Source organism: Microtus oregoni, unplaced genomic scaffold (assembly GCF_018167655.1).
Source record: "Microtus oregoni isolate MIOR12 unplaced genomic scaffold, Mior012 000008F_ref0000371, whole genome shotgun sequence".
NCBI lineage: Eukaryota > Metazoa > Chordata > Mammalia > Rodentia > Cricetidae > Microtus > Microtus oregoni.
In genome coordinates this window covers 22283284-22308178 of record NW_024543067.1, presented here as the reverse complement: position 1 = coordinate 22308178, position 24895 = coordinate 22283284, and the positions used below count along the sequence as shown (strand labels likewise).

Sequence of the window (24895 nt, the reverse complement as noted above, 5' to 3'; positions counted from 1 at the left end):
TGTTGTAATTCTAGCTCTATTACCTTGAATTTAAGGGCAGCCTGGGCTTCTCAGTGAATACCAGTCTAGCGTGTATTACAGGATGTGACTGTTCAACCCTGCATTTAAAAAATGCAGATAGGCCAGGCGGTGGAGCGCGCCTTTAATCTCAGTAGAGGCCAGCGGATCTCTGTGAGTTCAAGGCCAGCCTAGACTACAAGAGCTAGTTCCAGGACAGGCCCCAAAGCCACAGAGAAACCCTGTTTCGAAAAACAACAACAGCAACAAAATGCATATATATATCTCAGTGCTTTCCTGAGTGGTTACTGTTACGATTCAGGCATTATGCTGACCCCTGTCACTTGGCAGGATGCACTCAGGCAATGCCCTGGCCAGCCCAGGGTCCTAAGGCTGTAGTCTGTGTGCAGGTGCAAAGGATCCTTTTAAGAGATAAGCTCCTCCTATTTCATTCTCTACCAACTGTTCTTCTGAAGAGGCAAGCAGGTCTCTGCCTCTCTGTCTCCCCCCCCCCCCCAGAGGCCAGTCTGTTCCCTCCCCTTTACCCTTCTTGCCACGTAAGATTTGTATGTATGTCATATTTGTCTGACCCTCACCAGACAAGGGCTATCTTCCACTGCCAATGCTCCTTTTGTGCAGAAATCGTTGCAGTTGTATCCTAGAGATGGCAAAAATAATTTTAAATGTAACTTACATTTATTGCCTTAAATTGTTAAGATGCCCGTTTGCTAAAGGTGCTATGTGGTGCTGAGACATTTCATGTCATTTAAACATTATGCCATGTATATATGTATATATGCTACAACACCATGCCCTATTTAATAAATACATAGAATTTTGTCAACTTTCATGTTTGATAAATGATAAAAATACATTACATTGAAAATATGTATGTCTTTCTCAACTTCTCTAAATCCTAGTCATTTCCACAGACTATCTCTACTGCTGGCTAGTTCAATATTTCTAGATAATATATATATATATATATACCATTGGAGGCCATGCTCATGCTGAAATTCCATTTCTATGTCTCAGTTACAATGGATTCTGGGTATATTTGTGAATAAATCCAGGGCTTTGTGCAACTTAGGCAAGGGATCTATAACCCAGCTACATTCATGACCTCACCAATAATAAATTTCATTGGTCATACTTATGCTGAAAAACTTGTTTACCTGAAATTCAAATTTGCTTCAGCATCTTAATTTAACCAGTTTGGTAGAGAGCTGGTGCTGTAGCTTGGTGGTAGAGTGCTAATATGTGAGGCCTTGGATTTGTTCTCTGGCCCTGTAAGAAAAGGAAATAAAAGGTAGATCAGAAATGTATTCCCATTCTTAAGTTTGTGGTGGGTATAGTGTACTGTCGTGCACACAGAGACTGCCCTCTCTGCTATCCTTTCCACATCTTTTGGCTTCATTCCTTGACCCCTCTCCTCCTCCTGCTACATCACATGCATCTCAGTAAGTGTCAGTCCCACAGTCTTTTTCATCTTACAAAGAGCCGCAGGCTCCACTACATGTATTTTCTTTGTCAGTATTCCTTTATATTCCACTACCAGATACCTTCTTTCTTTTACCTGGCTAATTTCAATTTCTTTTCCCATTCTCAGTATGTTACTTTCTTAGACAAATGTCTCTTGATTTCTCCTAAATATATTTTCATTTATTAACTCATAATTTCACTTTCAGTTTTGTGATAATTTGTCTGGAGTATGTTTTGGAAGAGATGGTAATCTACATTCATTATACTGTAATTTCAATGACTGATTTTTTTTTCACTTACAAATAAGGTATGACTCATTCATTCAATAAATGTGTATCATGTATTTATAATGCTAGGTCTCACAGCCTGGACGAATGGCTAACTGAGGTGCCTATTTACCACATCAAAGCAGATTCTGGCCGCCAAATTCTCAGCAACTACTTGCTACAGGGTCATCCTGGCTGGCATACCTCTCCCTGTACCCTAAACACTATAGCTCAGGGACTGGGATGGACCCCCGCCCCAAAATTCTCTTCCCTATATAACCCAGCCATTTTGGCTACACCTCTTTCTTGGTCTCCTGGCTCGTTCCTGACCTCTTGGTTCCTGGTTTTTTCTCTTTTGTTCTCTTGCTCCCCCACATTCCCCTCCTCTCATGGCCCTGTTCAGTCTAGACTCTTCCAGATGCTTGTGTACTTTACAGTTTTGTTATATCTACAATAAACCTTCTCCTCCATCCATACCTAGGAGCTGGGAGCATCATGTTCTTTTTTTTAAAAAGTTTTTTATTCATGTAATATGCATCCTTATCTTCTAGTAGCAAGAAAGTAAAAACAGTTGTAAAATACTATATGACGATAAATGCTAACTAAGAAGATGAGGGAGAAAAAGCTATAACTATATATTTCTGTGAGGCACTGATTGCAATTTCATTTTATTTTTTTTCCCTTTCAGTGTTAAGTATTGAACACAGAGCCTTGTTCATTCTAGGCATTTAGAGTACTTTGTAACTGTGAAACTGCCTAAGCCTAAATTGAATCCTAAATTGAATACTGGTCAGAAAAAAACTTACTCAGAACTTTCAAATTAATACCCAAAGAAGTTAGTCTTAAAGATCTTTAGAGACAAAGCATTTTGTGGACAGTAAAATAAACATGAAAAGTCTAGCTATGGAAAGGCAAATAGAAATTTTCCTGACCAGCAAGGAAGAAGGAAGTAAGAGAAGAGATAAAGCCCAGTGACAAGGTGGTAAGAGTTTTGAATGTTTTCTTTGTGTGACTAGGTCAGACCTAATTTGCATTTTATGTTGGGTCCTTCTAGGTTGAGAGTAGACTAAAGGAGAGTATGGTTGACCTTCCAGGCCAACCACCTTAAAGGAAGTGACTGTCTGTCTTCCAGCTGTTACCAGTTACCAGTAGACACTGCCTCAGCTGGGGGTGAGATTCAATGCCCATTGCCCCTCTCCAGCTGAGATTTTGTCCAATGAGCTTTTGCAGGCTGCCACAATTGCTGTGAGTTCATATAGGAAACGGCCCAGAAAGTTTCCTTGCAGTTACTCACTGACCCTGGCTCTTACGTTCTTTTCTTTCTGCCTCCTTTAATGATCCCTGCTGGGTCTTGGGAGGAGGAGGTATGAATCAGACATCCCACTTAGGCCTGAGCTTTCCTCAGTCTCCTATTCTCTGTGCTTTGGCTATCTGTGGGACCCTGTGTTAATAGAAGCTTCCCTTCTGAGAGTTGAGAGGTGAATTCATCTATGGGTTTAACAATAGGTCATTAGGAGTTGGTTTAAAACTCTGTCCATTTAGAAGTACTATGTTCCTACGATCTATGACCTGTCTAGCCATAGGTCTTGCCCTGATAATAGTGCCAGGTATGGAACTTAAATCCAAACAAAAAGTGGTTGGTTATTCCCATGATATTCCTGCCACTATTGCACAGTGGGCATGTTTTTCCAGGCTGGTCATGACTGTCGCTTACAGGGTTCACTGTTGGAGATTGCTTTTCTCCTCTGGTACCATTCATACATCATAGTCCATTGTTTGGCTATTTCTGTTGAGTGTTTCCTCCCACCGTTTTTATCAGCAATTTAAATGAACTAATTTTTGACACGTTTGTGCTAACTACTGTCCTTCTGTCTTTGTATATTTTTATCCCATTCTTGAGCAAAAGTTTTAAATTTTCATACAGTATAAGATGTGATATTGAGTACCCATCGCCATAGGTTTTGTGAGATCAGTACAATCTGATGACGTTTGGCAAATAGAACAATTACTTATCTATCACATTTCATGTCATTCACTAGTACCTTCTCACTAATGAAAAGGTACGTGCCACTAAACACATTACAAGGCTTTTGCGATGCTTAAATAAAATGAAGCATTTAAAATGATTCAGGGAGTATGCACACTGAAATCACTGTACAGAGGGGTGGTTCAGACTTGGCACTTCATTCTTAAAATTTTCTGTCCGGATCTGTTTTCGTTTTTTAAGATGTTATTTATAAACATACATACACACATACATACATATGTGTGTGTGTGTTTTGCTTACATGTATGTATATACATGCCTGCTGCCCTTGGAGGTCAGAAAGTACATCGGATCCTCTGAAGTTCCAGATGTTTGTGAGCCACAAAATGGAAACTCTGCAAGAGCAAACAAGTGCTCTTAACCTCCGAGCCCCCCAGATCTGGTATTTTAATGCCTAAAGTCAACTATGGGTTTTGTGAGGTCTTAAAACGTCAGCAAGAACACTGGAGTAAAAGGGGTGGAGAGCAAGCTCACTACCAAAATCAAAACTTCCTCTCAGTCCCACCCACAGGTCCCGCCTTAGCCCCCAGCCGCTGCAGGACTCCGCCCACGAGCCCCGCCCCTCTGCGGGCCAGCCCTCAGGTTCCAGTAAACCCCTTGCTGTCCCGGCCACCTTGCTGTGCTCTCTGCTGGGTCTCCACCCTCCTTCGGCTTCCTCAGCGACGTCGCCCGTGAGTGCATGACTTTTCCCAGCTCGGGAGTTGTGTGGCCCAGCCCGAGCCTGCATCCTCCCGGGGAGAGAATTAGGGCCCGCAGGCTTCGCGTCGCTCGGCCCGCCGGGCCTGGGAGCTGGAAGTGCTCCGCGGGCTTCCGGTGCCCACCCTGGGGTCTCCGCGGCCCAGTCGAGGCTCGGGGCTCGGGGTCAGCCTTGGGCCGCGGGCCCCGGGGCAGGGCAGGGTGGGGCGAAGGGTTACTTCTCCGAAATCGCAGCCCCGCTCAGCGGCAGAGATGGGTGAACCAGACGAACCGGTCGTGGGGGAACGATGGAGGAGAGGCTGCGTGGTGTGGGGAAAGGTGATACTGAATTTGTGCAAAACCAGGACTGCGTGAAGTTCTAGCAGGCCCTGCACCTGTACCGGCTTCCAAAACTCTGCCCCGTGCTTCGGGTTCACTGAAGGAGGAAGGGCAGTGGCATTTGTTTTTTAAAAAGTCAGAAACTTGACGGAGCAAAGTGACCATGACCGTTAGTGCTGGACCTAATGCACTTGACGGTGATCTTTAACTTTTGCTTCTTTCTGTTACCTGTTGGTGGCTGCCTCAGAATTATCAAATAGAGGGTATGGTGGGGTTAAAAATAGCGATGGACCGCAGGGATCCACAGCCACCGTGCTAGGCAGATTTTATATGTGTTAACTCACAGTTTAAATGGTACTATTATCTTTTTCATTCTTCAGGAAACTGGGATTGACTTAGTTTCGTAACCGTATGTGTGTCGAATGATAGCATTAAGTTGCGATCCAGGTCTGTATGGTTTTATGGCATATGATTTGCAAATGTAAACGAACACGATTTCATGAGAAGTTCTCTGCCTAGTTTCAAGAATGTTCTGAGGTGTGTCAAGTGTCTTAGGTTTTGGGTAGGATACATAACCCTTTACGGCGTGTTTCTGTATTTGTAATATAGGACACTGCCATGTTGTAGAGCTGTTGTGAGGATTGAGTAAAATATTTGTAAAGTATTCAGCAAAGTGTCTGATGTACAGATAATGATAAACATATATACCTCCCCATCTTGTTGTCAGCCAGTTATGTCCAAATAAAACCTGTTTAGGCCTAGAGTCTTAGCAGAGGGAGACAGCAAAGCTTAGGAAAAGGGAAGTGGGGAAAGATGGCACACGGTAGTAGTTGTAGTGATGCTAAGGTGGATTAACTGCTTTTCAGGGCCACTTTTTTGCCTTTGTGAGAATTCTTTACCACGGCAGTTCCTTTTGGCAACAGGAACCATGCAGAGGCTCTCTTACTGAGCCGAAACTGAATTTCTGACTTTGACAGATTAAAAGATGCCCGGCACAGAAACAGAATGAAGTATTCTCTTTTAAATCTCATCTGATCTAGCCTCAAAACCTGAGGTTCTAGAATTGGGGGAGCAGAAGAATTTATCGCCTCCAAAGGCATGTTGCTAATCGGACACATCTCTTCTAATTTTACTTAGAACTGTGAACATTTACAGACAGTGGTCTATAAAATAGCTACAGGTAAGAAAGCTAACAATTGCATACTATGTGATATTGTATGGAGCTCGTGATGTAGCTAGTGTAAGGGAACTTGTCTGGCAAGCTAGAGGCCTTGAGCTCAGTCCTCCAACATTGAAATAAACATGTAAAATTAAATAAAATATTTATTAACGTTCTTTACAATGGAATTCCTGATGTACTGTCTGCTTAGGCATCTAGTTCACATTGTTCCTGTCAATTCTTTGTGTGCTTTCTTACATTGTATTTCTCGCCATCTTCTGTTGCTGTTCCTGGATGTTATGTTATTGTTAAACTATCTCTTTTCTAAAAATTTCTTTTTTAATTTGTAAAATATTTGAGAACTCAAGAACAATGGCAATGGGTTTTTGATCCTACTGCACGCACTGGCTTTGTGGGAGCCTAGGCAGTTTGGATGCTCAACTTACTAGACCTGGATGGAGGTGGGGGTTCCTTGGACTTCCCACAGGACAGGGAACCCTGATTGCTTTTCGGGCTGGGGGGGAAACGTATTTGGGGGAGGGGGAGGGAAATGGGAGGTGGTGGCGGGGAAGGGACAGAAATCTTTAATAAATAAATAAATTAAAAAAAATTGTAAAATATTGTCTTATGAATTGGATGGCAGCCAAACCAAGAAAGAAAATGTTGCCTGTGGAAAATGATTTCATGATATCCTGACCTTTAAATATTCATAATGAGCCTCTATCCTGCATTAACGTGTGATCTCTGTGATGGACCTTTTAGTAAGAACCAATACTGTTGCTATTAGTTCTTGGGCTCTTGAGGAGTTCAAACCATTGCTGTCAAGTTCGTTCTGTTACCTCTATCTTGTAGTCTAACTTCCTTCTAGTGTTTTCCTTTACGTTCTTAAATTTGTCTTGTAGTACAGGTGTCCAGGTTAAAACGAAAATGAGTGAGGTAGAAGTCTTCTAAAAGATTTGTTAAGAGTTATCAAGAAAGAGTTTAAAATCACTTGTCTTAGATTCTACTTAATGTTAATCTTTTTATACTGATAACCAACTGAACTTATATGTACCTTTTGATAAGATTCTGATAACTCTGTTTAAACCATAGCTGTAGCTATGTTATATGCTGGTTTAAATGTATTTAAGAAGGCCGGTGTGGCGATACTGGGATTTATTTTTTCTTTTTCTTTTCTTTTTTTGGAGAGGCTTTTCAGGGTAGAGATAGATAGCTATAAGACAGTCTAACTAAATGGAGACATAAACTTTAAAAAGACATGAAAGTTAGTTGATATCGTGGTCACACTTAGTTTTTATTAGTTAGATGGTACATTAATAGTTTCTCTGTGAGAAAGAACTATTACTGAAACTATTATTAAGTAAACTATTATGAAATATCCTATGAAATAGGTGCATTATATCTAGTTCCTGTGAAAATCAGCACAGCAACAAGGTGAGTGCAGAGTTAAGTGTCATCACATCCCCTTAGTGTTTCCTTTTGGTTTGCACAGTTTGCTGTTTTTTCTTTCTTCCTTCCTTTTTTGGTTCTTTGAGATGGGGTTTCTTTGTCTAGCCTTGACTGTCCTCTGCCTCCCAAGTGCTAGGATTAAAAGCGAGTGCCACCCCTGCCCAATTTTTTCTTTTGTGCCCCCCCCCCTTTTCTTGGTGGTACTGGCATTGTAGACAAGAATGACCTTCACCTCCTGCCTCCAAAAACCTAGTGCTGGGTCCATGCAACCACACCCAAGTATTTCATTATTTTTGTAATGAAGCTTTTGTTTTACGTTTCCTCTAGATATTAAGGTGACAATCAGTATATGTTAAAATTCATATTTGGAAAGGAGTGGAAGTATTTGAAGAAAGGAAGGAAGGGAGGGAGGAAGGAAGGAAAGAAAACTGAGCAAAGCAAAAGGAAACACTAAGGAAGTTTTGCTGATTTTCACAGGAACTAGACATAATGCATCCTTTCATACATTTATGAAAATGAGTGAAAGCCCAGTTCCATCTGATTAGGGATCGTTTTTGAGTGCGGGGTGTTGAAATAGGAGCGACGGGGCTGAGTCCCTGGCACCCGGCCGCCCACATGGCTAGCTCTAGCTAATGCCCCGAAATAATTACACGGAAACTGTATTCTTTTAAACACCGCTTGGCCCATTATATCTAGCCTTTTCTCAGCTAACTCTCGCACCTGGGCTAGCCCATTTCTTATAATCTGTGTAGCCCACGAGCTGGCTTACCAGGAGTGATCTTAACCTGCGTCTGCCTGGAGTGGGAGAATCATGGGGACTCCTTGACTCAGTTTCTTTCTCCCAGCATTCTGTTCTGTTTACTCCGCCTACCTATGTTTTAACCTATGAGGGCCAGCCAAGCAGTTTCTTTATTACTTAACCAATGAAATCAACAGATTGATATATGACACTCCCCCATCAGCGGGGCAGAGTTCAAGACAGAGTTTCTTTGTGTAGATTTAGGTATTCTAGTACTTGCTTGTGGCTTGTTCTAGAAACTTGAGTTTGTGGCCCAGACAGACCTCAAACTCAGAGAATTCCTGTCTTCCTCCCAAGTGCTGAGAAAGGTGTGTCCTGACGTAGCTTCCTCAGCCACTGTTGGTGAAGATTTCTGTTCCGCCCAGTCCCACAGTGAATACACAGAAACTATATTATTTGCAATACTGTTTGACCAATAGCTTAAGCATATTTCTGGCTAACTCTTAGATGTTAAATTAACCCAGTTCTATTAATCTGTGTATTGCCACATAGCTGTGGCTTACTGGCAAGGTTCCCCGACAGTCTATATCTGACGGAGGCTATATGGCTTCTCCCTGACTCTGCCTGCTCTCTCTCTATATTTCTTTTCCAGCCTGGGTATATTCTGTTAAGCCATTGGCCGAAAGCAGCTTCTTTATTAACCAATAAAAGCAACACATATACAGAAGGACTTCCCACACCACACCACCAGGCTTGGAATCATATTTTTAAAAAAAAAGACGTGAGGGTCTGGAGAAATGGCTCAGTGGTTAAGAGCACTGACTGCTCTTCCAGAGGACCCGGGTTCAATTCCCAGCACCCACATGGCAGCTCACAACTGTCTGAAGATCCAGTTGCAGGGGATCTGACACCTTCACACCAATGCACATAAAATAAAGTTAAATAAACCATAAAAATATTTAAAAAAAATAAAAAATAAAATAAAAAAAAGATGTGAAATCTAAACAAATATTTTCTGATGGTATTGTCAAAGGAAGTTTGTAAACTATCTAAAAGGGCAGTGTACCTACAATATTTGTTTTTCTTTACTGCTCCTCGTTAGCATTTACTACCTGCTGTTAATTTTACAGATAAGATAAGATAGATAGCTTATCTTTCTCTATATAATGTAATCACCTTAGTAGAAGAGTCTGTTTTGGTCAGTGTTGGTTCCCCAACAACTCAGAATAGTGTACCTACTACACGGCAGGTGATCCTTAGGAATTTGATGAATGGGTATTGAATGAATAATAATGTTATTAAATATTAATGATTAGGAAATGTAAAAGGATTTGCCAGAGAGTTAAAAATGGCTGTCATTTATATGGTAATCATGAAATGAATATTCCTGAAGTCAGAAAATGTATAAATATTTTCACAGTTTTTGTGCAATATATAATCATTTATTTACATTAGAAATGCCATCCAATGCTCTATGACACCATAAATGCTGTAAACTTCCAAACTTTGAGAATAATGGTAGTTATTTTAGCTTTAAACTGAAGGAGTTTGTTTATTTGGGGGTAAGGTCCCAGGCTGGCCTTGAACTCACTTCCTCCTGCTTCAGTCTCCTGCCAGGCCAAAAAGAACTTCTATATCATTGTTCCCTATGAACTAGAGAGGCTCTATGTGGCAAGTGAAATGCTGATCTTATCCAGCAGAATGGTCCCAAACCCTGCTAAGAAGGGGAAGAAAGGGAGCTGTATTTAAAAAGTATGAGTGTAGAGTCAAGACGGTTCACAAGGCAGGTGGGAAGTTGAGATGGCTCAACGCATGAAGGTAACAAGTGGTGGAAAGTCCATAGAGATCTCCTGGCAAAGGAGACCATGTAACATGAGCGCAGGGCCACACTTCTGCACAGCTGGCCCACGCTTTCTGTCTTTACTAACATTGTTGGTAGCTGATTGCCCTGATCTGTATTGAAATAAAGACAAGTTCTGTTCTTAGCGTGTATTTTATAGCCAGGTGTGCCAAGATTTTTTTTTTTCTAAAGTGAGGTACCACCATTGCTTCTTTTAATACCTGTATTAATCACTGTTCTCAGTGCTGAGACAAAATACTGGACGAAAGCCACTCAAGGAAATGTACAGTCCTTTGTGGCCAGGAAAGCACAGTGGCAGGAATGGGCAGTGGCTGGTCACTTTATCCTTGCCCTTAGTCAGAGAGCCCTGGATGCTGCTGGTCACTTTATCCCTGCCCTTAGTCAGAGAGCCCTGGATGCTGCTGGTCACTTTATCCCTGCCCTTAGTCAGAGAGCCCTGGATGCTGCTGGTACTCCTCTTGCTTTCTTCTTGTTATTTGGTCTGGGACCCCAGCTGTGGAATGGTGTCATCCACATTTACAGTGGATCACAGAAACTCCTTCATGGCCATGCCTAGAAGCTTGTGTTCTATATGTGTGTAGGTGTCTGTCGTGTGTGTAGAGATCCACAGAGACCAGAAGAGGGGATCAGATTCTTTGGAGGTGGGGATACAGGCAGTTGTGAACCTCCTGACGTGGGTGTTGCAATCCAATGTGCTCTAACTGCTGAGGCAATCCAATCCCTCCCCCCAACACACACACACCAAAGTTTTTAAATAGTGCCCAAAATCTGTTTCCTTTTTCTGTCTTGATGTGTCCTGAGAGTTTCAGACCGAGATGCCATGATGTAGTAAAATTCAATTCCTTGTGTGGCGTTGGCCCAGTAGGCCAGGCCTGTTCTGCTTGTGAGTTTAGTCCGTTTCAGACAAAGGTGCCAGACTAGTGAGAAAGTATTTACGTGTGCGTTTCTCTAGGTTTTTTTTTTTTTCAATACAAGTCTTTTATTGTCCCAAAAGATACCCCAAATCATATTAAAATTCAGGTTCTTGTTTCTGGAACTGGTAACTTAGGTCTACTCTTCAGCCTGCTGCACTGTTCCCTTTTCAGACACATAGATACCATCCAAAAACTTCCTGATATCCTTGTTCTTAACTGTTGTGGCCTGCTGTATCAGAGCCGCCGAGTTTGAAACAAGTTCAATATCATTTCCTTCACGGACTAATTCATCCTTCTGGGCTTGAGAGACAGAACAAGCAACGCCTGTCCTTATCCGAACCCTGCGGATGTATTTTTCACCCAAGAAATTTCGGATTTCAACCGAAGACCCATTCTCTTGAATAACGATGTTGATGGGGAAGTGAGCATACACGGACCTCATCTTGTAGCGGAAGCCCAGCGTAACACCCTTGATCATGTTTTGAACATGGCTGCAGATGGTTCTGACGGTGGCCAGTTCCTTCCTGTTGCCCCACCATTTGTCAACCCGGAGCCTCTTCTTCTTCTTCCCAAGAAGGCTCAGCTCTACGTTGATGTGATTGAAGTCCCTCCGGAGGGTTCCTCTGGGGCCCGTCACAATGACTGTGCGCCCCTTCAGAGTGATGTCCACATTTTCTGGAATGTCGACCATCTGATTGCTGAGAATGGTCTTCATTCTCGCAGTAGATGGGGCAAAGAGTCTCTAGGTTTTTTGATAGTGGCTGATGGAAGCTGAGTTTAGACAACTCCATCCATTTCCAACCATTTCTTCTTTTTGCTGTTATAAATTTTCTCGTATTTTGGGTTTCTTTTGAGTATTGGAGTAGCACTTCCCACACAAGTGATATGTTCACTGTCAGTGCATTAGAGTAGGAGGACACAAACTTGAAGAAACAGTAGGCATTAAATGAGGATGAGTCACACTGGATAAAGGCAAGGCCTGGAGAAGCTGAGCCCCTGTTTGTCCGCATGCCTACTCATGTGTGCAGATCCAGAACTGGGGCCTGCTTCCTCATACTTCTCCAGTGACCCTTCGTGTTTGCGTCAGGTTAAGGTGAAAACAGTGTCCTTTTCGGTCTTGGGAGATTCTATAGTTGACATTCCTCATTTTCATTTCTCCTATCTGCGGCAAGGATAGAAATAGCAACCAAACAGAAGTAACTCTTGGTGTCACTTTCTTCTCCTGAAATTCAGTTTTCTTTCTTTCTTTCTTTCTTTCTTTCTTTCTCTCTTTCTCTCTTTCTCTCTTTCTCTCTTTCTTCTTTTTTTAATTTTGAGACAAGGTCTTGTGTATGCCAGGGAACTCAAGTCACAACCAGTATATCCCAAGTGCTGATACAAGCTTGTGTTATCACACCCAGCTTTAAATTCTTTTAAAATAAAACTTTTAGTCTCAGAGTTTGGCTGCTTGCTTTGTTATTTATTTATTTGGATCCTGGGGGCCTAATGCACTCTACCACTAAGTTACACCCATAGCCAGAATCTGACTTTTAAGTGCAGTACATATTGTGGTTTGAATTTTAAATGTCCCCCAAGATCTCATGTTAGAGGCTTGGCCCTCAGAGCAGCAGTTCTCAGAGGTGAAACTTTAGGAGGTGGTTGAGCAGGTTCTCTGAATGGGTTTACACCTGTATTTATTTGTTTGTTTGTTTTTGTTTTTCAGACAGGGCCTCACTTTGCAGAGTGAGACCTGACTGTCCTGGAACTCTCTTTGTAGACCAGGCTGACCTCAAACTCACAGAGATATGTCTACCTCTGCTTCTTGAAGGATTTATACATTTATTAATTTCATAACTTAATGGGGTTGTGTATATGTGTACATGTGTGTACCTGTTCATGTATGTGCAGATATCCATGCATGGTGTGTATAGAGTGTGTATAGAACACCTTTGGTGTTTTTTTCCTCATTTGCCATCTGCCCTGATATTTTGGATACAGGTTCTCCCACCGGCCTGGAACATGCAGAGTAGGCTAGCTGAGTCCATTTGTCTTTGCCTCCCAGCATTGGGATTACAAACTAGTGCCACTGCTCTTTGCTTTGCCAGGTGCTTTCTGGGACTGGAACTGAGACATTCCCATCTTCCTTGGCAAGCACTTTCCCAACTGATCTGTTTCTCCAGCCCACTATGGGGGCTTTGCTGGAAAGGCAAGCTTTTTCTTTGTTCCCTGGAAGGCATTACATGGCAGTATTCTTCTGCTAGTTGTTTCTGCCACGATGGGATGCCTCAACACACACACGCACGTGCACGCACGCACGCACCCCAAACAATATACCTTTCCTTCTAAAGTTGAGTTTTCTCAAGTATTTTGTCACAGGGACAGAAAGCTCACTGACAGCTCCTTAGAATAAACTTTGCTGTTCTAAGATGACCCATCATGTTGGACGTACCTGCATGATGGATGTGAAAATGTAGACATGCCCTAGAAAAGAGAAAAAGGGCTGGAGAGATGACTCAGTGGTTAAGAACCCTGGCAACTCTTGCAGACCCTGACTTGGTTCCAAGCTTCTAATTCCATTTCCAAGGGAACTGATGCCCTCTTCTGGCCTCTACAGGCACTAACACTACATGCACATAATCCACATAGACATATAGACAAAGTACTCACTTATCAATAAAAATGAAATAGAAAGGAGAAAAGCCTTTCTTAGCAACCTCCAGATTAATGGACTGTCTCAAAGAGGAGCTGCTCTATAAAATAAGTCACCCTGCTCCTTCCATTCTCTGACCGACTACTGATATTTTGGTTACAGTTGTTTAAGAAAGATGTTAACAATTACAATCTAAATATTAGTCTTACCATTTTTGAGATCCTATTTCACTATTCATTTGTGTCATCATAAAATTTTATTTGATATACAATAATTACAGAATCAATTAAATAACATTATTATTACACCAAGCAGATAGTAATTAGAGGTGCTTTATTGCCCTGGGAATATTTTGTTATGATTAGATAAAACATCTGGGTTGTAACTTTGGTCTAGTGTTTATTAGATTAGTAGCTGTAGGCTAAGTATTGTGTGTGTGTGTGTGTGTGTGTGTGTGTGTGTGTTTATTACTTAGCCCAGATTAACCTTGAATTCTCCCTATGACCAAGGACATCCTTGAACTTCTGATCTTCCTTCTTCTACTTCCTAAGTACTAGATTACAGACGTAGCCCTCCAGGCTTAGTGGAGGTGGGAACTAAATCCAGGTCTCTATGCATGGCAACCAGGTATTTGACCAACTGTTACATCCCCAGCCCACATCTAACAGTTTAAAAGAACTCACTTTTTTTGTTTGATGGTTAATTGGTTTGGGGTTTTTGAGACAGAATGTGATGTAGCCCAGGCTGCATTTAAACTCTCAATATAGTGAGAATGTCTGGGATACTGTTTTAGCACACTTCTGAATATGCTTGAGGGCATTTCCAGAAAGGATTAGCTAGGTGGGAAGATCATCCTGAAAGTAGACGGCAGTCACAAGGGATATGGAACCCAGATGTAGTTAAAGGGGGGGTGGGGGGAGAAGTAGAATGCATAGGCATTATTGTCTCTGCTTCCTGTCTACCCTGAGGTCACTGGCCCCCTGACCATGTATGCTGCCACTGTGATGTTGTGTCTCATCTCGAGACCAAAGGGGCAGGCCTGAGGGACCAGGGACCCAAACCATTATCTTTTGTTTATTTTGGTCTAATGGCACACTTACTCCCTCTCACTCCTACCCACCCACCTTCTGGAAAATGACTGATAGCAACCTCTCATTGCCTAGAAATGTATTATGACTGCTTGGCAAATGGAAAAAAAATACATAAAACAAATCTTTCCTTCTTTAAATTGTTTACTTGGCAAACAGGAGGGTTTCAGCAGCGCAGGGCAGTGGCTGTATGCTTCAGATTTGCCTCAGGTTCTACTTCATGTCTTAGTTTTCACTTGTTTGTATAATCTGGGTCGTGTTGGTCCAGGAGGTGAGATTTGGGGAGAATGATTGCTGTTCAATATACTTACAGATTGTGTTAGCCAAGCACCTCCTCATCTCATCCTAAGGGTTGCCTTTGCTATCCTTGCTATGACCCTGCTTAGGGGGGAAACATGTAGAGTCCTCTTTAGTTGCTCACATATTCTTCTGATTGGCCATTTACTGCAGAAAAACAACCCATTTTTCTATCCTTAGAGAATGCAGAAAATTAGTTTATCTTCTCCCATTACAGAATGTTCATGGGTTACACTGTTTCCTTCACGTTCTGTACTGCATGGTTAATGAGAACGGCGCCAACCAAGAGTATTTATATGAATGTTCATATTGGCAAAGTTCTAGACTCGAATGCTTATTTAATTTTTTGTGTTTGCCATTTGGCATAATGAGTGTCTGGAGGTAAATGGGTAAAATAGCATAGAGGGGCGCCAGTCTGACTCTTTTAGGGTGATGAGGGTACTGCTGAATAGGGAGTTTGCTTCCTGGATACAGTGTAGTTAGTAATGGTAACTGTCAGCAAGTTCTTAAATAATGTCATGCCAGCATGTTGTTTGTGTAGCTTCTGTTTGAGAATACCCAGGAGAGAAGAAATTTTGTTCTACTGATATTCTGTGCCTCTGTTGAGAATTGTGGTGTATATAAATATGTGTATTCTTGGTTGAATTCTCCCCATCTTTAGAAACAAACTTGTTTGATTGGTGGTAGATAATTTTTTATGCTTTGCACGTGCTCATCTTTAATTATGTTCTTTAACAATCATACTCATTCTGTTTGTAACAGGGTACCGTTGACATGCAACTTGCAAGACTCTAAAACCACCTTATGCAAAGGAAAGACATGATAAAACATTTCTTTTCACAAATTCTGTGTCTGAGATGACAAACAATATGCTTGGTATATTCCAGATTTAATTTGCTGCTGTGTGGGTATCTAGGCTTAAGAACTTAAAGTTATTTATATGTGGTTACATGGATGAATCTAGGTGCTAAATTTATTTCAGATGTGTATCCTTCATATTTGTTTATGCAGGGTATCTTGATGTAACCTAGACTGGCCTTGTAATCTGCCTCTCTTAGCCTCCTGAACACTATAGATATAGATAGGTGTGTACTGCCACACCCAACTTTCAAGATTTGGTACCAGTCTGTTACTACGAGGGCTGCAGGAATTCAAGGGAGGCAATTTAATGTGTTTTGACATAATCAGGAAAAATCATCATGGAATATAACTATACAATATAGGAAATGTGGGATTGGAAAGGATTACACTGTGCTTGGAGACAAACAGTGCTGAAATAATAATAAGCATTTATATACTTTTTAACAACTCTTTCAGTCCTCACAGCCCCTTAGGTAGGGACAATTATTTACATTACAGATGGGGAGACAGATAAGGATCTAGCATTAGTCACTCAGTCATTAGAATGAGATTGCAGAGCATGTGGTATGTGGTCAGAACTGTGGGTACTGGGTGCTTCAAGGCTAAAATATAACAGACATAAAAAAGGAGGGAAAATAAATCTGCATTCACCTGAGCTTTGAAAGACTCATGGTAAATGTGAGCAGATGTATATGAAGACCTTAAGATACATCCTTAGTTTATGCTTGACTTCCCTGGTCTGAAGGGGAAGAGTTGTACTAGTTAATAGATTTAGGACAATGTCCTGTTGCTAACATATCAGGCTTCCTAGATACCCTCTAATTTAATGTTTTGGTGTTGTTTTTCTTTTTCTACCTTTATTCTGTGCCTCTTGTGTTTTATTTTCAAGCATCCTCCCCCCCACACAAATTAAGGTAGGGGTGGAAAGAGACTATTACTATGTTAACAGAGTGATAGAAGTGTTCCCTGATGTTGCATGTACAAACCTTCGATTCATCTATTTAGAACCCTGGTCTGTTGGACCCTCTAAACCTGTCCAGTCTCCTGTCAGGTTTGTTTTACTCCAATTAGTTCACTTTTATACCACATACTTTGGTGTCCTCTCTGTCCTGCTTTTTCCTGTGTTTGTGCTATCTGCCACTTCTGTTCAGATTGAATCCTTCAAAGTCCAGGCAATGTAAATCTGCCCTATACTGTCAGCTGTCTCCAGCAGCTTCTGTAGCTTTTCCTTGCCCTTTATAGCCTTTATGTGCACTATTAATACTATAGTACTTAGCTATTCTGATACATGTTAAAATGACAGAAAATGAAATAAAACCAGACCATTAGAGCTAACTACAATTTTGTAAATGTTTCTGTAGTTTTAATTTTATTGTAATATCTCTGGGCAGAGAAGATAGGAAGCAAATTGGAGGTTTGGGGGAGCTGTCATTCCTGAAGAAGTAGTTCTGAGGTGAAGGTGAATGGGCATTGGCACTAGTATTGATTTTTTTTTTTATATGTATTGAAGGTACCAGGAAAGATGGCTCTCAATCAGTTCAATAAAGTACTTTGCTTCTTTCAAGCATGGGAACCTAAATTTGCATCACCTATGTTAAAAAGTGTCTGTGACCCTAGCTGTTATGCAGGGGTGCTGGCAAAGACAGACAGAATTCTGGAACGTATTGACTGTCCAGCCAAACCAAACTGATGAACTCAAAGTTCAGTGTTTCAAAAATAAGAATAAGCAGTTGAGGTAGACATTTGACGTCGATCTTTGACCTCCAAATGCATTCTTCCTGACACACACATGCATACGCATACATGAACATTCACACACAAAGTAATTAATGAGTGTTTTGAAATTGTCAGAGGATCTTATTCTTACCTTGTGCTCAATGAGGCATTTTCTACAGCACATAAAAGTTACTGCATATTAAACATGATGCTGAGTGGACTGACTCCTGTTGGTGTAGCAGCTCACCTAAATTCCAAAAGTAGAGAGCACTGAGCACTCCAAATGCAAAGGATGTTGGAGGAAGTGTCTTTCTAGCCCAGAATCTGCACCACCACCGTGAACTCCTTATGCTACACAGTGGACTCTGTTGACATCCAGTGCGGAAGTGTAGTCCCGGTTCCTCTGTGAACCAAGGAGGAAAGCACTTCACCCTCGGTACTCAGGACTTTCCTACCCTCTCTTTTCCTTCACCCTTGGTACTCTGGGCTTTCCTACCCTCCCTTTTCCTGGATTTTTTTCAAGACAAAGTCTCTCTCCTTAGAGCCCTGACTGTTCTGGAACTCAGGCTGGCCTTGAATTTGGAGATCTGTCTGCCTTTGCCTACCAAGTCCTGGGATTAAAAGCTTGTGCCACCAAGCAGTCTACGTAACTTTCTCAACGCCAGCCCCCATCAAGTGCTCTGCCCCACCCTCATTAAACACCTTAATGTATTTTATTTGGCGGTTAAAGCTGGGAAAGTTAGACTAATTGGTATTTCTTGGGAAGCCATTCAGTTTGCTGAATGTTGTTTGTGGAGCATTCTCATTGGAGGCATCTAGAGATGATGCCCAAGTTGCACTTTAAAAAACATAGATAGAAATAAGCATGGGATGAAACCAGACTTTCTGAACGTGGTGGACAAAAAAGGCTGATGAGAAGCCAAGGACAGTGGCACTAGGTTTCGATCCTAATACATAAACTGGCTTTGTGGGAGCCTAGCCTGTTTGGATGCTCACCTTCCTGGTCCTGGATAGAAGTGGGAGGACCTTGGACTTCCCGCAGGGCAGGGAATCTGGACTGCTCTTCATTCTTGAGAGGGAGCTGGAATGGAGTGGGGGGGGGGGGGAGAGGGGAGTGGGGGGAGGGGGAGGGAAATGGGAATTTTTTTTTTTGCAACAACTAAAAAAAATAAAATAAACAAAAAAAATTTGCAGCAGAAAATTACACTTATATTCTTTTTAAAAAGTTTATTGTATATCTTATCTATAAAGCTTCTGAAACTAAATTAAAAAAATCATAGATAGAAGAAACAGACAAATAGTAGAACCTCCTCAGTCTGGACATACACAACATCTATTAGAATGAGTAGGGAAGGCCAATGGAACCTGTCATGGTGGCGTCTCCAGTTGAAAGTTCAGGAAGAACATCTCCATGTTTGATCTGTGACTTCTCATCCTTGTCTACGTTTTTTGCTTGTTTGTTTGTTTTTTATATTGTAGGATAAATGCAGTAGCTGTTGGTAAGATTTGCTTTCTAGCTGTTTGTAAGGATGGAATGGATTTAATACCCTTAAGCATTTCTCCTTGTCACTGGAGTGAGGAGTCAGCCTGTCCCAGGAGAGGGTCTCAGGGGACACTTGATAAAGATGTTTAAGTTTGAGAGGTTGTTATCGGAATCAGCTCTAAATAACACAACAGTTCACCACTATATTTTGTACATAGTGTAAGCAGAGGATTAATGCCTATCAGTAGCTATATTGAAAGGTATGTTTTACTGCTAGGTCATAAACAGGCTTTACTCAGTGGAAGAATAAATTATCACTGAATTAAACTAATAAACACCCCCATCCTCTGGCGGCTGGAACTACAATCCCATTGTAGCAGAGCTGCTCAGTAAGTCCCGGCTGAAGGCTTGCATTAGGAATTCAGCTATCTCATTAAGAGTGAGCATGCTTCTTAAAGATACTGTTTCTCATTGGTTCTCCCAACAGCTCAAGACATGGCTGCCCAATGTGTCACGAAGGTGGAGCTAAATGTTTCCTGTGACAACCTTTTGGATAAAGATGTAACATCAAAGTCGGATCCTTTGTGTGTGCTGTTTTTGAGCACAAGTGGTCAACAGTGGTATGAGGTAATATTATATAACTTAGGTGAAAAACAATGTTAAAAGTTTTTTATGTTAAAAATAATACTGTATAACTGGGGAGATAACTTAGCGGTTAAGAGCCCAGGCTAATCTTCCAGATGACCTGGGATCTGTTCTCAGCACCCACATGGTAGTTCAACTACCTGTAACCTCCATTCTTGAGGATTTGACACCCCCTTCTGGCTTTTGCAGGCACTGCACCCATGTGATGCACAGATATAAATGCAGAGGAAAAACCCTTACACATCAACAAGCAACAGCACTGCACCATCTTATGTTAGTGTATTTTTGTACAAATTTGTCATTGATGGCACAATTCCTCATGTTCATAGAGAAATTTCCAAAATATAAGTGGTAAATAGCCAGTGATACGGCCCGACGGCTAGATGACCAGACAAAGCAATTTGTGTTTGATCCCAAGAATCCACATGGTAGTATGAACTGACTCCAGTTTTCAGCTGACCTCTGCAAATGTATGCCCCACGCATATGCACATACGCGAATTTTAAAAAGAGAAATTTCCTTTGGTCTTCATTCTTATGTATAACTATAATTATTAAATAAAGATGTTGAAATATCTAAGTACTTCTTGGATCTGAAAAAAAGCTTTTCTTGTGTTTTTGGGGTGAGTACAGGTTGAACGGACAGAAAGGATTAAGAATTCTTTGAATCCCAAATTTTCTAAGACATTTATTATTGATTACTACTTTGAAGTGGTTCAGAAACTGAAATTTGGAATTTATGACATCGACAACAAAACTATTGAACTGAGTGATGATGACTTCTTAGGAGAATGTGAAGTCACTCTTGGACAAGTGAGTATTTAGTTTTTGCTACCTTTACTTTTTGTAAAATCTCTCTACATAGCAGAGGTTGGCCTCATGCTTGCTATGTGTGGACTTTAACTTATGGTAGCCTCCAGCCTCTGCCTCCAGAGTGTTGTGATTACAGGTATGTACCTTCACACCCAGCTATTTTGTGTAGATTTTAAACCAAAGAGTTGAGTGTTTTTGATAAACATTGTGTCTTAATCAGTGTTCTGTTGCTGTGAAGAGACACCGTAATCACAGCAACTCCTATATAGGGAAACATTTAATTGGGGCTTGCTTAGAGTTCAGAGGTTTAGTCCATTATCACCGTAACGGGAAGCATGGCAGCATGCAGGAAGATGTGCTGGAGAGGTAGCCCGAGTTCTACATCAGGATCCACACTCAGCAGGATGAGAGAGACACACCCTGGCTTGAGCATTTAAACCCCCAAAGTTTACCCCCAGTGACACACTTTTTCCCACAAGACCACACCTAGTCCAACAAGGCCATACCTCCTAATCTCTGTCAAAGTAGCATTACTCCCTAATGGCCAAAGTATCAGATATATGAGCCTATGAGGGCCATTCTTATTTAATCTACCACAAGTTGTTAGTATAATTTTTAAAGTTGGTAAGTCTATAATAGATCTCTTGGACAATAGTTGCATTAGGTTTTTGAACCTTCCAGGCTAACTCCAGTGAGATTCTAGCTAGAGCCGAGGTTCTCAAACTTCCTAATGCCGTGACCCTTTAATTCAGTTCCTCAAGTTGTGACTGCCAACTATAAAATTATTTTGTTGCTACTTCATAACTGTAACTTTGCTACTACCCTTTCCTCTGCTCTCTTCTTCCCAGCACCTTACGTGTGTCATTTAACTCTCTTCCCCCATAAGCCTTCAGTGGCACCTTAGACTTCTTAGAGCCTTTCCTGTTTAACTCTCTTCCCCCATAAGCCTTCAGTGGCACCTTAGACTTCTTAGAGCCTTTCCTGTTTAACTCTCTTCCCCCATAAGCCTTCAGTGGCACCTTAGACTTCTTAGAGCCCTTCCTGGGCTAGCACTGTCCGTTGGTCATTTTATTCTTTAGTTGTCTTATTTTATGTCTTAGTATATTATGAGCACAGTGGTTTGTCCTTTTGCTCCTATCTCTGATTTATGTAGAAAGATGATGATTATTTGTATATATTGAGAAAAACACAGAGAAATTAGAGTTATTTAATTTTCTCCGAGTGGCAGTTATTCTTCAGAGTTGCTTTTCTGGGTTTGTTTTCTAGGTTTGAATCATTCGGCAGTCCTACTAGTTCTCATATGTCAAGGGTAACATGGAACTGATCAGTTATGTTGTTTATGAGTTGTATTTTAAAAGATAAGTAGAGGCATATTTATTAATTGCAGAATAAAAATCACAATATAACCAAAAATCTAATGAATTTGAGAGACAGTTTCAAAGAGCCTCAACATACTTTATCATTTTAAGCAATGTGATATTTTCTAGAAGCTGCATATCAAAGTTCTGTGTCAGTTGAGAAATTAAATCACAGTTATTGAGTATTCTGAGGCCCACCTTTACCTTCAGGGGTTTTTCAGCCCAGTGTTTTGTGTAGAAGATGAAAATATGTACTGTTTTTTTTCCATTCTGAGGAAGGCCCTAAAGTCGTAAGAAATAAGTGAACAACCTAATGGGTAGGGCAATAATAGCTGCCGGAGTGAAGCTCTTCTAAATCTTTTCAAATGGGTTTTAAATGTGGAAATGCATTTTAAATGTTTTTAAGGGGTGTAGTTTTAATGGTAACTCTTTCTGATGACTTTAAGTGAACTTTATATTCAACTTCTTTTTTTTTTAAGTTATGCGTATGGCAACTCACGTGATGAAGTATTACTTTCTGTTTTTGACAGGTTGTTTCCAGTAAGAAGCTAACTCGACCACTGGTGCTCAAAAATGGCAGACCTGCAGGGAAAGGAAGTATTACGGTAAAGATAATATAATCTTTTGCTTCAAGACATCGTCTATTAAGTCTGATAAGATGATGCATAACACACAATCTATAGCCATGCCTGACCAGTTGATCCTGAACATTGCAATTTCAGTCACCCTGGCCTAGTAGTCACCAGAAGTGAAAACTGTCTTGTTAACAGAAGAAAAAAATGAATTGTAGGAATTCCTCCCTTCAGTTTTTTTAAGTTGTCCGTCAAGGTCAGGTGCACCTCTTCTTCCATGAGTGTGTCAGTTCATAAGTTAGAGAGAAAAGTCTTGGTAAACGGCTCTCTGCAAAGGAAACATGGTCCTCCTACCATGACCGAAACTTCCATGACGGGTTTTATTCTAAATGGATGTTATAACATGGCCATTGAAATTAGTCTTATCCAGGCATGGTGGTGTGTTCTGTGACATGGAAGCATGGTAACTACAGTTGTCAAGTACATTTATCTCAGCAGCTGTGTCTCTTAGATTTCCAGAAGCACATGAGTATTTAGACTGTTGAGAGGGTTGACTTTGGTCAAACTCCAGATCAATAGTTAAGACACTGGTTTCACTTCAGATCATATAAATCTTCTCTTTTACTAAGGATTCCACCGAGAGCGGCCGTTCTTAGCCTTAGCCCTTTCTTTTTTCTGTTTTTGAACCTTGCTATAGTGGAGGCTGAAAACCAAGATAGGTGAGATAGCCTGGGATCTGACTTAGGGTAGAGTGACTCTTCCAGTTACACTGAATGGAAAGCGCTAGGCTCATATTCCAGTTTACAGTTCTCTAGAAAGTATTTATTCTTCCCTCTCAACGTGTGCAGAATTTTCGTTGGTTTTGTGTTCTATGGAATATTTAGTTTTAGAGAACCACATTTTTTTGGGGGGGAGGGGTGTCTGGTTATTACTGGTTTTTTTTTTTTTTGGAAACTGTCCTGGAACTAGCTCTTGTAGACCAGGCTGATCTCAAACTCACAGAGATCCACCTGCCTCTGCCTCCCGAGTGCTGGGATTAAAGGCGTGCACCACCACTGCCTGACTGGTGATTACTTTTATTTTTGAACATTCTTGACCGTATCCAAAGTATGTTTACAAACACACTGTAATAATATCTGCATACCTCAGCCCTGCTGAGGTATGCTGGCTGAGGAGCTGCATTTAAAAAGAGACTTCTGTCAATGGTAAGATGCTTGCCTGACTTGGGCTGTGATCTAGATTCAATCGCCTGTACTGCAAATAAAATAAAGTAAAATAAAATAAAAATAAAGTACTTAATTCATGAGTGCTTCACAGTCTCTCAATGACTTATGTACTTGTAGATTTCAGCAGAAGAAATTAAGGATAACAGAGTGGTATTGTTTGAAATGGAAGCCAGAAAACTGGATAATAAGGTAGGTTTTGTGTATTTCGCAAAGACATAAGTTTTTATCCCAAGCACTGATTCCCTTTTGAGATAACAATACAGTTAGCATGAACTGTTCATCTGAACATAGCATTCTCCTTTCTCCCTCCTCTTTCCTTTTCTCCCCGTCCTTCCTTCTCTCTTTCTTTCTGTCTCCCTCCCTCTCTCCTGCCCATCCTCCCTCCCTCTCCCCCTACCAGGTATGCTTAAACAGCACCTATTTCCCTTTAGCTTTTTCATGAAGATGCATTTAAAGATTAAAAGAATATAAGCATTAATGTTACTGTAAGTTCCAGAAAGTATTTTAATAACCTCTGGGGGGAAAGCAAAAAACCTGTGGCTTATTAATATTAATTATAAATCAGTTAATCCTTTTGCATTTCAATACTGAGTATGCCATGGTATACAGTGTTCTTTACCTTTTTTTTTTTTTTTTTTTTTTTTTTTTTTTTTTTTGGTTTTTCGAGACAGGGTTTCTCTGTGGTTTTGGAGCCTGTCCTGGAACTAGCTCTTGTAGACCAGGCTGGTCTCGAACTCACAGAGATCCGCCTGCCTCTGCCTCCCAAGTGCTGGGATTAAAGGTGTGTGCCCCCACAGCCCGGCTAGTTCTTTACCATTTTTGTTTATCGTAGAATTTAAAGTGAAAGTGTCTTAAGACCAGTTTCCAGGGGCTTTAAAAATTAACATATAACAGCCGGGTGAGCCTGCCTCTATTTCCAGCACATAGGAGTCAGAGGCAGGCGGATCTATGTGAGTTTGAGGCCAACCTGGTCTACAGAGCGAGTTCCAGTACAGCCAGAGAGAGCTACAGAGAGAAAAACCCTGTCTTAAAAAACAAAACAAAAACAAAAAAAAAAAAAAAACATGCAACAAATATCATGTTCTATATCCTATCCCTAACATTTGTTCCTCCTCCCAGACACCATGTCATTTTGAGCAGGAATATTTTGGTTTGTTTATAAAGACCCTTTAAAGTGTAATTATTTAAAATATCTGTTAAGATAATTTTTGATCTATAAATTCTTTGTTATGTTTTTCTTTTTTTGCTTTCTGTCCCTCACTTCCTTCTTCCTTCCTTCCC

General features: G+C 41.0%; 2 protein-coding genes across 2 annotated transcripts in view; one reads left to right on the top strand and one right to left on the bottom strand.

Annotated features, from left to right (window-relative positions):
• The first annotated feature begins 4368 nt into the window (after positions 1-4368).
• The window catches only part of Cpne3 (copine 3), a 52012-nt gene continuing 31485 nt past the window's right edge, over positions 4369-24895 (top strand). The window contains exons 1-5 of the mRNA XM_041657083.1: positions 4369-4462; positions 19489-19628; positions 20279-20458; positions 22347-22421; positions 23732-23803. Of these exons, the coding sequence (XP_041513017.1) occupies positions 19497-19628; positions 20279-20458; positions 22347-22421; positions 23732-23803 (459 nt within the window). The 5' untranslated portion in view covers positions 4369-4462; positions 19489-19496. The remainder of the gene's footprint in view (positions 4463-19488; positions 19629-20278; positions 20459-22346; positions 22422-23731; positions 23804-24895) is intronic.
• On the bottom strand, positions 11059-11650 carry LOC121451509 (60S ribosomal protein L9-like). Its single transcript, XM_041657084.1, has one exon. It carries the CDS (start codon positions 11640-11642, stop codon positions 11064-11066), a length of 579 nt encoding a protein of 192 aa, XP_041513018.1. The 5' UTR covers positions 11643-11650; the 3' UTR covers positions 11059-11063.